The sequence below is a fragment of the Caloenas nicobarica genome, chromosome 6, assembly GCF_036013445.1.
Source record: "Caloenas nicobarica isolate bCalNic1 chromosome 6, bCalNic1.hap1, whole genome shotgun sequence".
In the NCBI taxonomy this organism is placed as follows: domain Eukaryota; kingdom Metazoa; phylum Chordata; class Aves; order Columbiformes; family Columbidae; genus Caloenas; species Caloenas nicobarica.
In genome coordinates, this window is record NC_088250.1 from 34,981,849 (window position 1) to 34,998,330 (window position 16,482).

At 38.0% G+C, this 16,482-nt stretch overlaps 1 protein-coding gene across 2 annotated transcripts in view; it reads left to right on the forward strand.

Moving 5' to 3' along the window:
• MGAT5 (alpha-1,6-mannosylglycoprotein 6-beta-N-acetylglucosaminyltransferase) overlaps window positions 1-16,482 on the forward strand; it is a 125,326-nt gene that overhangs the window by 53,068 nt on the left and 55,776 nt on the right. For both annotated transcript variants that reach the window (XM_065637692.1, XM_065637693.1), the window contains exons 4-5: window positions 9,629-9,705; window positions 11,143-11,232. In XM_065637692.1, the coding sequence (XP_065493764.1) occupies window positions 9,629-9,705; window positions 11,143-11,232 (167 nt within the window). The remainder of the gene's footprint in view (window positions 1-9,628; window positions 9,706-11,142; window positions 11,233-16,482) is intronic.

A 16,482-nucleotide genomic window follows, 5' to 3' on the forward strand; every position in this document is an offset into this window, starting at 1 on the left:
GTTTTCAGTTTGTGGTGTTTGCATAGCTTTTTGATGCCTGAGGCTTGCTCTGTGGCAAAGAACACCATTCGTCTTATTAGAGCTTCAGTTTTTTACCTTTGACTCTTGTACACTAAGTTTAAAATATCTGAAGCAACTATATTAAACAGCAACAACAAAAACCTTTAGGAAACAGTTTCCTAAGGTTTGATTAATGTATTGTTCTGGTGCCTTGTTGAATAATATTACTGTTCAGATATCTCCAAGCTGGATAGTACCAATAGGTAGAATAGAGCTGGAAGCTAATCCTTGTGTTAAGGTGCCCACTCTTCATCCATTTGAAGCCATTAGTGGAAATTCATCTGATCAGAGGCAGCCAAATGGAAATGAAAAACATGTTTCTGCTTCTGTCTTCGTAGCAGTTTCCTGACAGTAGCAAACTCTGGAAGCCATGTGATTCCAGTAGAATCATAATATAAATATCTTCTCTGTTAGGAAGGAATTTTCAGTAAATAAGCTAGGTAAGTAAACATCGTGATTACAATACCACCTACAGTGTTAGCTTTGTCTGTAATATTTTTACCAGCATCCTTTTTTATTGTGCTAGAGCAACTGAGATAATCTGAAGATTGTTGCAGAGAATGCAATTTGTTACCCAACAGTTTGTCATTTTACTGGAGCTGAAACATGTATGTATACAAATACACATCATACTTCCATTGTTTTCTTTATAATAGTTTATTCAGCTGTTACAATATGAAGTGATCACAGAAAGCAAATGTTAGGATTACTGTTTCTCTCTTTATCGGCTCTAATATTTTAATGCTGACTTTAGACAAATTCATGTTAGCTATTGCTGGTAATGTTTTTCTTATAATTTAAATCTGACTATCATGGCAGGCTAGACTTGTCAGTCTCAATATGCAATGGGCTTTTCTTCATTGTGTATTTTAAGTATTAGTAACACTTTCATAGAAAAATAGTAGTATTCTTTTATCTGCAAACTAGGAAGAACAGAGATGATGATTAGTCAACATTTCTCCTCCCAAAGCCTCTCTGCATGTGGAATTTTCTTTTATTAGATACACTGCTGTATTTAGAAAGCAGTCCTGAGCACAGTATCTATATGATGCAGGTGGATTGTGATAACACAAGAATCCTGGTTTAGTTCCAAGGTCAAGTTATTGAAATCAGTCCAGTTTATGGTTTTGTCTGACTTCAGTGAACACATCTGGTATGTGACCATGTCTCAGACTTATGGATTGAAAAAGTGTTTTCCTTAAGATTAAGGACGCTGGAAATTGGACCAGACAAGGGTTTTTAAACAAAAGTTCCGCTTCTCCCAACCATTTATGTATAGACAACTAGAATAATAGTATATAAAGGAAATATTTACAGTATTAGAATGTATAAATGTTTTCTTCAGTTCATAGAATTGGTTAGGTTGGAAAATACCTTGGAGATCATCGAGTCCAACTGTTAACCTAGCACTGCCAAGTCTAGTGCTAAACCATGTCCCTAAGCAGCACATCTGCTCATCTTTTAAATACCTCCAGGGATGGTCACTCAACCACTTTTCTGGGCAGCCTGGCTTTTTTTTCTTTTTTCTTAAATTGTTCCACCTCTGATTGTCAAGCATGGTGTAGAACAGGGGCAGCAGTGGTGAAATCTGCAATGGAAAATATGGCTTTGTGGTAGTGTGTAGAGTTTCTGGCAGATAGAAAGATCTGAAGAAAATCCGTCTGGATTACGCTTGTTCATAATAAGAAGGTAATAGCAGTAGGTAGGAGGAAATGTTGAGGATTTAGCAAGGACTATAAGTCAGCTTTCGCTGAAGTAGGTGAACTCCTATTTTATTCATTTTTCAGTTCCCATTCAGAGGCCAGAAATCTCTCTTCAGACTCTCAGACAACTAGCATCATTGATATATATGCAGACTGAACCATGTATTCCTATCCTTAGTGTGTTTAGTTTTAATGTTTGTACTGTGGTACCACACCTGGTTTCTCCCTCTGAAGTTAGTTTTGCATCAGGTTTTCATTGAGGGAAGCCCAAGAGCAAAAAAGCTTCTCTTCTGTTTTGGGTTGCATGAAAGGATAATAGAGCATTTTAATATCACAAATATCTTTAATCCTAATCCCAAAGGAGCTGAGGATGGGACCTCTGCTAGAGGGTGAGGCTCCATAGATTATATTAAAGAGGAAAGCTGGGAAGCGCCTTGAGTAGCTTGAGTGGGAGGTTAGGTGTTACTTTTTTCTTTTTTTCCTCTTTAAATCCATGTGTAAAATCATAAATATACTTTCCTTTTTTTTCTTCCGTCCTCAAAACCATCCAACAACCTGGTTGTTTTGATACTGACAAATTTCAACTGCTTTTTCAGAGCCTCCATTTGGTTTATTGTTAATAAAGATTCTTATAAGGCTTCAACTGACTGCTTTGAGAAGCAATCAAGTCCTCTTTCCTTCTCTCTATTCTGTCTTTATTCAAGTTGTATCTGAAAAGCTTTTAAGATATTTGGTACCCATCCTTTCTGCATTGGTGGGAAGTAAAATATTCCCATGCACACAAGAAAGTATTAATCTAAACCTTGGGTGCCCAGCAGATAAGAGTTTTTGTCAGCCTTTAGAACACATAGCTTTGAACCACTGCCACAAATAACACCTTAGGTAAATCTTAAGTTGCTGTTTTGGAGGTAATTAAACAGAAATGAGGAAATACAAAACTACAGCACATGTCTACATGGGTGCTTCTGTTATAGGCAAATCCTTGGTTTCATGTGACAGGCACAAGATCAGTTTGATTTTAGGCAGCTTGGCTTTTAGCAGTTGTGCTTTTCTAAGATAACTATGAAAGGAATCCTTGATTTTTTGTGGGACGTATTTCATCAGATAGAACGATCTGCTTGCACAAACATAATCAAAGAATCAATTCTCTGTTTTCTTTATGTGATTTTTTTTTAGTAAGCGGGGGGGTGGGATTTGTGTGTTGTGGCTTGGGTTTGGTGTGGGCTTTGTCTTGTTTTTTTGTCGTCGCTGGTTTCCCCCCCACTCCAAATTGTGAACTCTTGTTGTGATTTTCTGGCAGCTATTGATTTAAGCAAACTAAAGGAAACCATTTCAATTCCTCAGGCTTTAAAACACTACTAAATAATAGTGGTACTAATTCTGAATATGCAGGTTGCAAAACACTTTTTAAAAATTAAAAATGTTGATTTAAAGCAAGGATCAAGGTGCTTTGAGGCCACTGTCATCACTTTACTGTGCTTGTTCAGTGAAAAGCTAAAGTTTTGGTAAGTGTAAACATCCATCACCTTAGATAGTATAATTTCACTGAAAACTGTGCCAGACTGGTAGTTTATAGAATATTCTTTTGCCTTGAAAAGTGTCATTGTGGACGATATTAATTGTGTGTCTTCGATCCCATAAAAATGAGCAAGTGAAGGTTCACATCAAGTCCTCTTCCCCACCTGCTTTGTGCATAGCTGGTACTAGGAGAACTCTTTTTAAGACCAAGAACAGTCAAGTACCAGGTTGCTGTATGCAGCACTGCTCAGCGAGGGAGAATATTTTTGGTGTATCTGTTCAGAGTTTCCATAGCTTTTTTACCTTATGCATTAACTTGTTCTGCTGTATTGGCTGTTGAGTTCTCTTTTAACAACTTCAGTGTTAACATCTTTAAAGTCACTCATTAGGATGCAGACTTCAGTATTTACTTGTCATCCAAGACATGATGGCTTGGATGCCTGTCAGATATCCGGCATCCTTCAGGAATGTGTAGCAAGGCAGGCTGACAAGCCAGCTTTGGCAATGCTGCAAGCAGGCTTTTTTTCAAACGTTACTATGGTGAGAAGGACCTTTGCTGTGGTATTTCCACGTCCTCCTTCCTAAAGACTTGGGGCTGACACACTGAAGCCTTTTAGGTGAGGGAGAAGGCTCAGATAACTTCATGATCAGTTGTTTTGTTTCCATGGCTCTCTTTCTGGTGAGCCTTGTTACACATATAACAGCCTTGTTAGTTTTAACAGTCTGCAAACATAGTTCACCCCATAGCTCTGTACTTGCAGAGGCAAACTAGATTTTAAAAAGCTATGATGTTGCCTATTATTTTGAATTTCCAAAGCTGTCCTCCCATCTTAAGAGGCCTACAGTAGGCTTTTCTTCAGTTAACATAGTACGTACAATTTTCCATATGGCCATGCCTTAAAAAACAAACTAATTGTCCCCACAGAACATCAGCGTGTACCAGATGTAATAGGATGTGGGCTGCCCTGGTTCTGCTAGCCAAGCTTACAGCTTTTGCAGGGTAACGTGTTGCTTTGACTCATATTTATTGTGTCTTATCCATCTTTTTCCACGCTGTATACAATACCAAGCAGTTTTTCCCATTTTTCTGTCAATTTGGCTCCCACAAAGGCAGTAGCATGGAGTTTTCAAGCCGCACTGTGCAGAAGACCACACGTGAATATTTTCCACTGCAGTGCTGAGCTGTATTAGTAATGCTGAAGGGGGCTGTTAGTGGTCCCCTAGGCTGCATTTTGATTAACCACTTGACTACTACTTGTATTCTCCTAACACTGCATTGATTTCAGTAGCATTAATGGAACACAGCAGCACAGCTGGTGTAAGGATGGACTAGCGCTAGGAAAGTTAATTTTCTTTAAATCGTCCCAATGCTTTGCTACTGAAGTTTCTAAAATGTTAGTAGAAACCATTGTGTGCTCTGCATTTAAAATCTTGAAACCTTTAGCTCAGTTCGTTGAACATGTTGATAGTGTTTTCAGCTCACACCACAAATTCTCCCATTAAAGAAATCTTACCAGCTGGAGATGAAAAATGTGAATGAAATTGAGAATGTGTTAATTAGTGGGAGAAGGGAAAGGAGGTCTTACAGAAACTAAACTAGCCTTAACTACAGTGTTGTGCCTAGTCATGGGTATGAGATTTCAGAACTGAAATAGAAGCAAGAGAAGGTCTTAATTCATTAAAGTGAGAATAATAGTTTTATGTAATGATTGAAACCAGAAGGAGAACAAATAGAGATAAAATTTGTGAATAGACTTGATCACATGTGGTTACTCTGTCCTTTTGATACTAAAGCAGTTCCTGATTTTATGAGATCTGCTGATGGGGAACACATTGAGTTGAGCTATTTTCTGTGCTATATGTCATCAAAGGATATTCTAATATGCATTTTTTGTACTAGTCTATAAATCTGGGTTGTAGCTTCCAGGTTCCAAAGGACATAAACTTTTGTGTCATGTTAAATTCTTAAGATACTTCCATTCTCTGAAGAAAGAAGACTTGGTCCTTAGCACACTAGATGGGCTGTTGGTGTTATGGTTTGCAATTTCAACAGTATTGTGGCTTTTTAATTTGCTTCTTCTTTTCATTTGTTATTTTAAAACTTCTATGACAAACAGAATACCTATCAACCAACAGTCACTACTGAGTAACGAATTATAACTGTTATTCAACTTACTTAGTAGATTATTTTTAGACTTCCTAACTGTCTGATGGAGAAAAATTGAAGCAGAATTTTTTAGCCTGTTACAGAGCATATTATTTGAAGGATGGTGCAATATAGGAAATGGACAAAATGGGTACATAGCACTCACCATTACTTTACTTTTACTGTTCTATTAAAGAATAGCTAGGAAGCAAACAAAAAAATCAGTTCCTTATCGCAGATCATGCTTTTTATCGACATAATTATCTCTTGGGTGTTGTAGACCTTCACTAAAACAAACTAAACCTGTGGACATGGAGTTTAATCACAAGAGACGATAAAGACCTCTCCCTGTGAACTGGTGTTTAAAGAGGGCGGTGTCAAAGGCATGGGAAATTAGCCAGTAGATTTGCTCATATAGAGCAACAAGGGGGAAATATCTTTCCAGTGCAAGGTTAGGTGGGTTAGCTTGTGTCTGCCAAGTCATTTGTGCCAGCGTGCCAGACTTTGCTCTGAAATAACTGATGATTGTTCACAAGTTCAGTTTCACCTGCTGTGCACTGACGATCTCTGATGCAGAGCTGTGTATCTTCAAACAGCCACAGACTTTTTCAAAGTGAACATATGGCTCCTTTCTAAACATGGGGATGGAGTTTTGGTTAGTTACATATTGAATATCCCAGGACTTCACAAATGGACCACTGTGTTTAAAGAGATTTTTTAGGTTTTGTGGGTTGGTGGGGTTTTTTTGGTTTTTGAGGGTTTTGTTGGTTGGTTGGTTTTTTTTAATCTAGAGTTGCTTGGTGTTTTATCAATACTTTCTTTTTTTTTTTTTCAGGATAATCTGTAGCAACTGTGTGGTCTTAGGTTTATAATATGCTCACATTCGTATTTTCAGTTTGTCAAAGCATTCACTTTTAGTCTAACATCCTATGAGATAGATGTTTAATAATTATGTCTTTGCATAACAGCATTCAAGAGGAAATAAGCCGTGCATGACTTCAAAAATACTTAGGTGTCTGTAGAATAGAAATTAATGTAATGACTCACACAAAGCTTCAGAGAAAAAAGCATGAGCATTATCTACTGTTGCTTTGTACTGACTTGACAGTTGCTGTATTCCAAACTTTTTTGGCTGTAAGTTCTAAGTTTTGGCTGCAAAAAGAGACCTCAGAACTTGCATTTTAAATTGCACAAATCTAATTAAGGATAAAAATCCTTGTGGTTTCTCAAATACTTTTTTTCCAACAAAAGTAACTTTAATGTCTAGCTTAACAATGTATTTTTCCCCCTTCAGGAAAGATCTATCCGACATGAAGGTAGTAACAGCATAATACTTTTATCCAGACCTTTTTAACAGGAATCTTTGTAAGATATTAGGGTTTTTTAATCATTTCAAAATGACAAAGAAACTCTAAACTCTGGAATTGCATTTTAATACTTGCTTTTCATGCTTTAGAAGATCCAGATGTGCAGATCAGTATCCCCAAGGTTCCACTTGCTTCATCTCCCCTGTCTTTGTGAGCCATTCAAAAGTGTAAATTGCTGGTACTTACTGTCCACGGGATACACAAGATTTGTTCACCTCTGGATTCCTGTTTAAGAAGGACCAGCAAGATTTGTTCACCTCTGGATTCCTGTTTAAGAAGGACCAGCTCCTAGGTAGTGTAGATGATTGAAGCCTGTACACGAAAAAGGGAGTGAGCTGCGTTGGCCGTATGGGCCCACACTAGAGACAGGCTGGGGAACACATTCCAACCCTTGCTGCTTCTGCTGCTACAGCTGAGCAGCATGAGGGCAAGCTGGACTCTTAATTTGTAGCTATGAATTTGTATTGAAATAGACTGATCACAGCTTCCATGACTTCAGATATTTTACAAGGATGTCTCCTATGTTTATAACTGTGGTTCAGAACAGCTAGTTTAGTAAGGATGGGTGAAAGAACCTTTTTGTTTCCCGCAGGCTACTAGATTATACCAACTGGCTCCAAGACACCTTCCATGCCTGGTTGGGAGTGAGCTGCTAGAGGAGCTGAAGGGTAATTTTTTGTACAGGTTCAGATCGTTAAGGATGAAAAAAGTTGGGAGTGATGTTTCCCAACATAGAACTCACACTGACTATGGCCAAGAAGAAGGGGTACTGCTTCGGTGCAAGTAGCACTTGACTGGAACCATCTAAAATTATTCACAAATTCAGACTTTTGCATTTAATTCTCAGACTTATGTGTGGAAACCCTTACGTTCAAGACTTGTGCGTTTCTACAGATGATATGTTGCTTTGGACAACTCTTCTTCATGTAGATGTGTTTCCAGTCCATTTGTGTCAGCTGGCTTCCTAACTGCAGGCATGAAGGAAAGATTGCTTGTCTAGGGAGTACTCCGATGGCACAGAGTTGCTTTTCTCTGTTGCTTCTCCTCTTCTTTCACATTTGTTTTGTCGTGTATGCATATATTGCTACGTTTTGTTCTGCTCTGGATAATGCTTTATGTAAATTATTTTATGGGACAGTTTATATTTAAGCTTTACAGAACTGCCTTCACTATGCAATTACCTGATTAGTAGCTGTGAATGAAGCAAGTGAAAGTTGGTATAGGTGTTCGGACACATCCATCGAAAGGCTGAGTGGGAAGCTGGTGGGCACGTGAAGCGTCTTCAGAGTCTGTAATGGTAGAATAAAAGTGTTATCATTTTTGAGGAAGGTGAAAGGAAGCATTTACTGTTGCTGACTAAATTTAGAAGATACTTTTAAATATTATAATTAAATATTAAATATCCGTATGCATGCTCTGTATGTTCTTCCTTGGAACAGAAATCAGAGCTGTAGTTGTCCGTGGTCTAGTCTGCAAGAATTCTATAAGGATAATAAGATAAGGGAGAATATTTTGGAAGTGCTTATTGATTTGAAATTATGAAGTCACCTTAAAAACAGCTTTGCTTCAATTTATTGACATTGACAATATAGCTCAGTTTGTCAAATTGCTGCTGCTGCAGAGACTGCCACATAAGTGTCTTCTTCCTAGAGTGGTTCTTCTTTCCATACCTGCTCCATTTTGCAATGCTTCGCTCATATTTCAAGTTTTTATCTTTAAAAGAAACTATTTGCAAAAGAAATGGAAGATATTCAGATAAATCAGGAGGTGGTTTTTGTATATAATACAATGTTCTTTTATCCACTTCACTTGTCCCTATTTTAGTCTGGTACTGCAACTTTTTTTTTCCCCTGAGATCTCTAATTAGCATATTCTGGGTGAAGTTGTACACTGTGTCTGCCATAGCATGAAGCGTTCCTTGCTTGATGGATGGCTGGCTTTAATGACCTTGATTCTTGTCTGTGGGAAAAGCCAGAAATGATGCAGGTATAATTTAGATAACTCTGGGATGAACTACCTAAATTGAAAACATTATCCTCTGCTGCCTTTGGCAAGAATCTCTCCACCATGTTAATCATTTTTCTTGCCTTAAAGGCCTGCATTAGGGGATTCTTCGAAGTTCTTAGAAGAAAGTCATATCCTGGAGTTGATGTGGCAATGTCCTTTAAAACTGCTCCTTTCTCCTTGGCTCATGGGCTGGAAGTGTTGCTCTGTATAATACTCTTTATGTATTGTAAAAATCTAGAATGATAAAATATGAAATAGGTAAAAAAGAAAAAAATTCTTGGGAGACCATAGGAAATTTTTCTCATGAGATGCGATGTAGTGCTGCTCAGCTGTAAACTTAGATCATATTGCAACATTTATTAACTGAATCATGTGTCTGATGCCAAATTGCAGATCATGGGTATATGATAAAGTGAGAACAGAACTTGAAAATCTGTTTTCGTCTTTAAGAGTAATATACACTTTACAAATATTTGACAATTGGAAACAAATTGTTGCAATTTAGTAGTCGTAATCCTACTTTGGTTAGGAAGTTATTTTGCTTTTTATTATTTTCAGTGTGGGTTAGCTTAATTTTTAAGTCTTCATAGACCAGCTTTTGTCATTCAGCATTTTTACTGCAAGTCAGAGTTGTAGTTGATGCAACCATTTTCCTCTTTAGTCAGAAAGAGCACACCAAGTTTTAATGTTACAACAAATATTACACAGTAGGACTCGTAAGTCAGTCAGTCTGGATTGTAGATTCATGAAAATAAAAGGAAGGATTCATTAGGCTACCTGTCAGAACTGTGAAATGAAATTCAGTTATGGTCTATGTTTCTCTTTAGATCTCATAAATGGAGCCCAAGAACAGTGTGAATTGCCTCCTATGGATGGTTTTCCTCACTGTGAAGGGAAAATAAAGGTAACTGAACTGTTTTTAATCTTATTATGTGCGTTCTGTTAAAAACCGAACATATATTGCAAGAGATCACTACTCAGACCATGGCATAAAACAAGAACAAGTGGGTCAAAAAGAAAAGTGGATATTTAGGAGTGTGTGTCTCTGCAGCACTGCTCACCTTGAGCCTTTAATCCTGCTGCTGCAGAGAAATGACGTGACATCCTATTAAGACAGACATAAAATGCCATTTTATAGTAAAATGCTAGCTTATTTATTAAAATACCTTATTATTTGAATGCTGTCTTGTTATTCAGAAACTTTCTTCTCCTTTTTGAAAAGCCCTGTTTTTCTTCCCCACTATGAGTCATTTGACGTTCCCCTGCCCCAGGACTGAGATTCTGTGGATACCTCACTGCAGCCCTTTCCCCGTCTCAGCGAGACATTTGTGCACAGATTTTTCCCCTCTTTGCCAACAGCTCTGTCTGGTTCCTCCCTTCCCCTTTTCCATGAAAAGCATTCTGCCTTTTCTGCTCGCAAGCCGGGTGCTGCACCAAGTGTGCCACCAGAGCTTTGGGGTTCACAGCTGATTCTACATAAATCCCGTATTTTACTAATACAGCGGGAAAGTCCAAATATAGAAAGCCATCAGACTTTGGCTGGAAAGGAAATAACCAACTAAACAAAAAACAACTTGCAGATATGGAGGTTTGGGGTTGTTTTTTTCCCCAAGATATATTTTGAATGTAAGGATACTGTTTTAGTAGTTGTGGATAAAAGTAAAATTGCTAGGCACTTAAATATCATTATCAAGTATTACAATTTATTTCTGAAAGTGAAAGCAAATAACTACCCAAGGAGATGTGAAATTATGTTGCCTTTTTTATCTAAATAAAATTCTTAGACAATAGTATTTTTAAAAAATAATCAGTTTTAAATCTCTGGTCTGTGTTTTGATCTGTTTTGACAAACTGGCTGCATAGCGACTATGTAATACATTAATTGAATATTAAAATACACATTTAAATTAATTGCTTCCTTCTGCAGAAATGCCAAATTCTTGGCAGAATTGAGCAGATTTCAATCTTGGTAACTGAAATGATCTGTTAAATTCCAGAGCAAGTGTAACACAGGGTGCAATGCAGGCAGCTCCAGCCACGCCTGTATGTCTGCTCCCTGATTATATTTTCCTTTTGATATTTGTCTCTGCTTGCCTGGCTTCCAGTTTGTATAAACTGTACCCATGTCTGGTATGTAGTTCTTTCCCCAGCGTAGCTGACTGCAGAGATGCAGTATGCTGCAAAATACTAATAAAATTCCTTTTCTGTTATTTGTGATTTTTATCTGGTCAGATATACTTGCTTGCAGCTTTCCCCTGTTATTCCTGAGTTCAGTGTGAAATAGTATAGAGTTATCACATGGTACTTAAACCTAACAGACTGTGTTTTTGTTCTGTTACAGTGGATGAAAGATATGTGGCGATCGGATCCCTGTTACGCAAGTTATGGTGTAGATGGGTCCACATGCTCCTTTTTTATTTACCTCAGTGAGGTCAGTAATCTTTTAATCTACAGAAAGGGAACATCATAGTACCTCCATAGCTTTGGTAACTGCAAACTTTTCTCAAAAGAAATCATAACTTTCTTCAGAAAAATTCTATAAAGAGGAAAAAGCAATTAAAACAGAAATATTATGAAGTGTGTTGCTATTATTCATAAATCCTCCAGGAGTTTCTAGGCTGGAGAATTCTGATGTTCATAACTGAAGTGATGTAAGCAGCAACTCTCCAGCAAGCCCACACTAAGTATCCTGTTAAACCCAAGTATGAAGCTCAGTCATAGATCCTTGCCTCTGAACACTTTTTCTGCTGCTTTCTATGTAGCTCCTGAGGTAGTGACGGGTAAGGGTTTTAAGAGAGGCATTCGGAAGATAAAATTTGGAAAGCGGACCTAGATAGTATGTCCTGCTAAGCAGCATAGCGACTTCCTACTTGGAGACTGTTCATGAATTGCCAAGTCTGTTACAGAAAACAAAAAAAACCCTGAAAGTCATGTTTTTGAGAGAAGTTACAGATATATTGGCTAAAGCTTTTGGTACCTATCAGAACCCAAGGCTCTGTTTTGTACACAGCCAAGTGAGGTGCTTGCTCTGGTGGGTTTTGTGCAGACTTTCTGTTTCCTGAGTGACACTTGTTTTCCGAGAACGAATTTTGTCAATCAAGTTTTATGCACTCTGTTACTGGCTTATAGTGTATGTGCCAGACACAGGTGTATTTGATCACTTGTCCTCTACTTTCTTATTAGTAAAATTTTGATATCTTAAAGCAACTGATCTCGGAAGCTTGTAAAGGACTACAGGAGCCAATGTGGCTGCAGAATTGCAAACTAATATTAATTTTGTAGTTTCTGGAGGACTGAGGGGGTGCAGCTGGGTTTTTTGATAACGTATCTGAGATTAAAACAGTAATTCTGTTATATAAGTAACTCGTTTGGAATGAAAACAGTTTCCATTAATTTACTCAGCTGACTGTCATTGAACTTTTGGGGGCATTGCTTGAAGCAATAATAATGCTTAAAAGCATATCCAAAACACACATCTGAAGAAATAAAAAAAGCTAAGTTGAATCACGAATTTGACTCATTCCACTGCTAGTACCAAATGTTGATTTATTTAAGAGGCTGTCATGCCGGGGAAGAAAAATATATATGATTGTCTATATTATTTATCCTGTTATTTATCATAAAAGCTGAAGATATGGTTTTGTAATCATCTGAAGCTGATCTAAGTTTCTACTAAAAGGTTATGTTTTAGCATCAGCAGAGTTATGTTTGCACATTAGTATTCTGTCAACGAGTAAATGCTTCATGTTTTTAATGGAGATGTACCTTAAAAATGAAGATACATGTCAACAGAATGGGGCAATGTATTATTCTTAAATGACATTTATTGTTATGTATTTCTGTTAAATGACAGTACTTTCTGCGTCAATCTTCTCTGATCATCAGTTTTGAAAACTCAGTTGATGCCATTAGTTTTTTCATAATTGATCTTTCAGCTCATCCTCATGCCAAAATGTAAGCAGATTTACAGAGGCCAAAATGGTTGTTCTCTCAGAGGTCTAGGGATTTTTCTTTAATTTTTCTTTAAGCAGCAATAGTGAATTTGGGCAACCTCTCATTTCATGATGGAGCAATAGTACAATTAGTGTACGTGTATGTTTGTTAACTTCAGACAAAGGTCTTGTACTTCTTTTTTTTTTAAAGTGTTTTCCCATGACAGAATGTAAAACTAATATTGGGTGAGCATGTTATTAACCTTGAGTTTAAATTTGGCATTCTTAATCCTATGATTAATTCCATGATTAATGCCCAGCAGCAGAGGTTGAAAGCTTAAATGTTTGCGAATGCAAGCATGAAATGAAATTCTAATAACACTACAATGATGTGGATTTATGAGGTGTGTTGGCTGCTAAGGATAACTTGGAAATGCTATTGCAAGAGTAATTTGTCAAAGTGGACAGTGATGAAGAGTTGACAGTTTATAGTATGGTTGCAGAGCTGAATGATAAATGTGTCTACAGAGCTCTCAAGTCAAACTGCTGATGTAAAATATTAAAATGCATTAGATTACTGGAAGCATATTACTGTTAAGGTTTTTCTTTTTTACGTTAAGGTTACAGTATAGGAGTGAGATGGTTGTGTACACGTGGTCTGTTTAAAAAGACAGAATATGCATAAAATTGTGCATATGTGTACTTTTGCTCTTAAAATCACCTCTACTATCTCATGTGACAAGTGCCTATGCTCTTTCATACTCTTTTGAGATCTACTTTTTTCTTCTGAAGCAGTTCCACTAGCATATTATGTTACACTCATCTATTAATAGCACTCTTTGTAATACAATTCTAAACTTGTAAACAAAAGATCTGGAAATATTACATTTTGGTGTGTAATATGGGTCAGAACCACAGAGACACTAAGTAACTTGTCCGTGGTTTGGGCAAAGGTTTAGAAACAAAGCCTGGAATAAAACCAAGTCTTTGGGGACCTGTCATGTGCCCTCATTATGTTGTCACCATGTCTGTCTGCAAAATAGTAACAGCACAGTCAAAATCCAGGCTGCCCCAAGTCTTCTCTTCTGCAGAGCCTGCACAAGTGCAAGTTTTAGCAGTTCTGCCTCCACTGGTTTGCTTTGAAGGGCGCTCCTGCAGGAACGCAAGAACAGCCAGTGGAACTTCTCCACCTCCCTTCTTGTGTCTTGGCTGCTTGAGCCATATGGGAGGCAAGCGTGGCAGCGGAAGGAAAGCAAGAGGCAAGCCAGCACATTCAGACTTGTGGGTTTTGTTTAAAGCTGTGTCCTGTACAGACTTGCAGATAAAACTGCAAGGGTTTTGTCCTTCTGTCTTGCTGGTTTGCTGCAGGCATCAGATCACTCCTGGTGGATGATATGCAACTGTGCAGTCCTTGTAACACTAATTGTGCTGGAGCCTTTGAAAGACCGGAGGAGACACAAATGGCCTGAATAGCAAAACCAGGCTTAAATTCTCTTGAATAACAGAGCAACACAGAGATTAGAAGTAGCAAAAATTGAAAAGCAAGTCTAGGCAACTCTAAGGTTTCTGGATGGTTGGGACTCGTTTACTTTTAACCATAATACAAACTTATCCACCGAGAAGAGTTATTTCCTTTTAAACTTACCATTTAGTTATGAAAAAGCCACTTGTTTAACACTGTAATGTCACTACCACAGTTATAATTTTCACGGATGGCATTGCCTCTAGGGAGAAATGTGAAAAAATGAATTTCTAGACGGTACAAAAATATATTTCACTGCAAAATGTCAGCTTGCAGCTGAAGAATGACACTTTTAAAAATATATTCTAGAAAATGATTTTTGCACACAGTTTCTCAGCTTACCAAAAAAAAAAAAAAAAAGTGGAAGGATCTTATCACTCCTTTTCTTCAGCTAGATATGTGCTTTCTGTACAAGAACTGCCAGCTGCCCAGGAGTGGGACTGCGGCTGTGCCTGCTGGGCAGCCACTCACTGCCATGGAGTTACCACCACCCAGGGGTTGTTCCATTGACATCTGCTGATGCTGGGCAGATCTCATTAAATCCCAGGCTTTGGATCTCCAGCTCACCTTGCAGATGCAAGCATAGTGTTTGGTACCCATCTTGGAAGTGGATCGAACACTTCAAGACTAAAACTGTTTCAAAGACCAGTCTTTGAGATTCTTGCCCGTTTGCTAGTATACTGCTGGAAAGAATTCTTGTTTTCAGTTGTTCAGACTTGATGGGAACAGAATGCATGGTTTGATTGCAGTACTATTTTTCTTTACACTGTTACGTTTGCTTTGAAAGATAGAGCAGAAAAATACAAACTGAAAATTATTTTGAATGTGGGTTTGTTTCCAGACTGCAAGCTGTAGTCTGAGGCACATACTAGTGAACACACCTGGGAATTGTAATTATACGGGTTCTGCAAAGCCTTGCGGTTTTGCTGGTTTACTGCAGTTTGCTAGCATCTGTGTGAAGCCTCCCTTTACAAAACTGCTGCTGCATGTGTAATCTAATTTCTGACTTTGACATGAGTTAATGACTTGGATTTCTTCATTGTAATTTAACCTGAAACCAACTTCTTTGAATTCTACACAATTGCTCATAAAAATGAAAAAAAATCTTATTGTTGTCTGAAATGTAAACCAGCAAAAGCTTGAGCTTCTTTAGTCATCTTACTTATGTCCCTAAGAAACTGAAATGCTAATGATTGTCAATGCTTTGTCCCCTGATCATCCATTAGCGTATGCCCCTGGATCTGGGTGACTGGGCTCAGTTATCTTTTCTACCTCAGTCATTTTAAACTGAGGTTAGTATTTTTCTGTCTTGTTGCTCATGTAGGAGAGAAATCAAACTAGTACATGTTACTGAGGTTAGATTAAGAGACCCTTTACTGACTGATGGTTGTGTATAAAATTTCATGTTGCAGTGTTCCTGGGACTGAGGGTACCTGACACCCAATGTTTGGGATTGCCTTTGGAAACAATAAAATCCAAAGTTACCTGTATACTTCTCCATTTCACTAAACAGGCAGTCATCTTGCACACTGCAGATTTTGTAGGAACTTCAAAATTACTACCTATCACTGAGGAAACGCTAAACAAAATATAGGTATTACACCTTCTAGAGGAGTTGAGAAAGTCACATTCCCAATGGGACTAGTTCTTTCGCATCAAATTCTCAAATGGATTTCTGAAGTGAACATTATGAGTTCTCTTCTGCCTGCCTTCGTACTGCCTAATAAACTTAAAGATGCACCTTCTTTCGCCAGATATTGCAGCACTGGTTGTTTTTGTTTCGTTTTATTTCCCGCTCTGGGACTGACATAAGATACTTAATAGTAGCACCTCACCATGGATCAGATTGCACTGAGCAATAACAGTGTTCACCTGATGTGCAAAGAAAGTTGCTTTAGTTTCCCTGTAGATGGGCTGCACCTGCCCTTCAGAAGAGTCCAAAATGAAGATTATCCCAGGTGTTTAGAGAGAGTACCCTTCAGCCTCTGCTTTATTAAACTCCCACTATGACTCTTTAAAAGCACAAAGGACTTCCATAAATTTTGGATGTGGAGAGCCTCTGGCAGAGTGTACTTTCAGTCAGGAAGATGCTCAGCCTGCCCCTGTGCTACGGATGTTTGCCAGGTTCTAATGACTGTGCTTGAAGTCCTTGCTTTGCAATATAGCCGAGTGCTGAAATTTTGACTTGCCTTCAGTTTCAGTGTGTTTCTGAAGAAAAGTTGTTCGA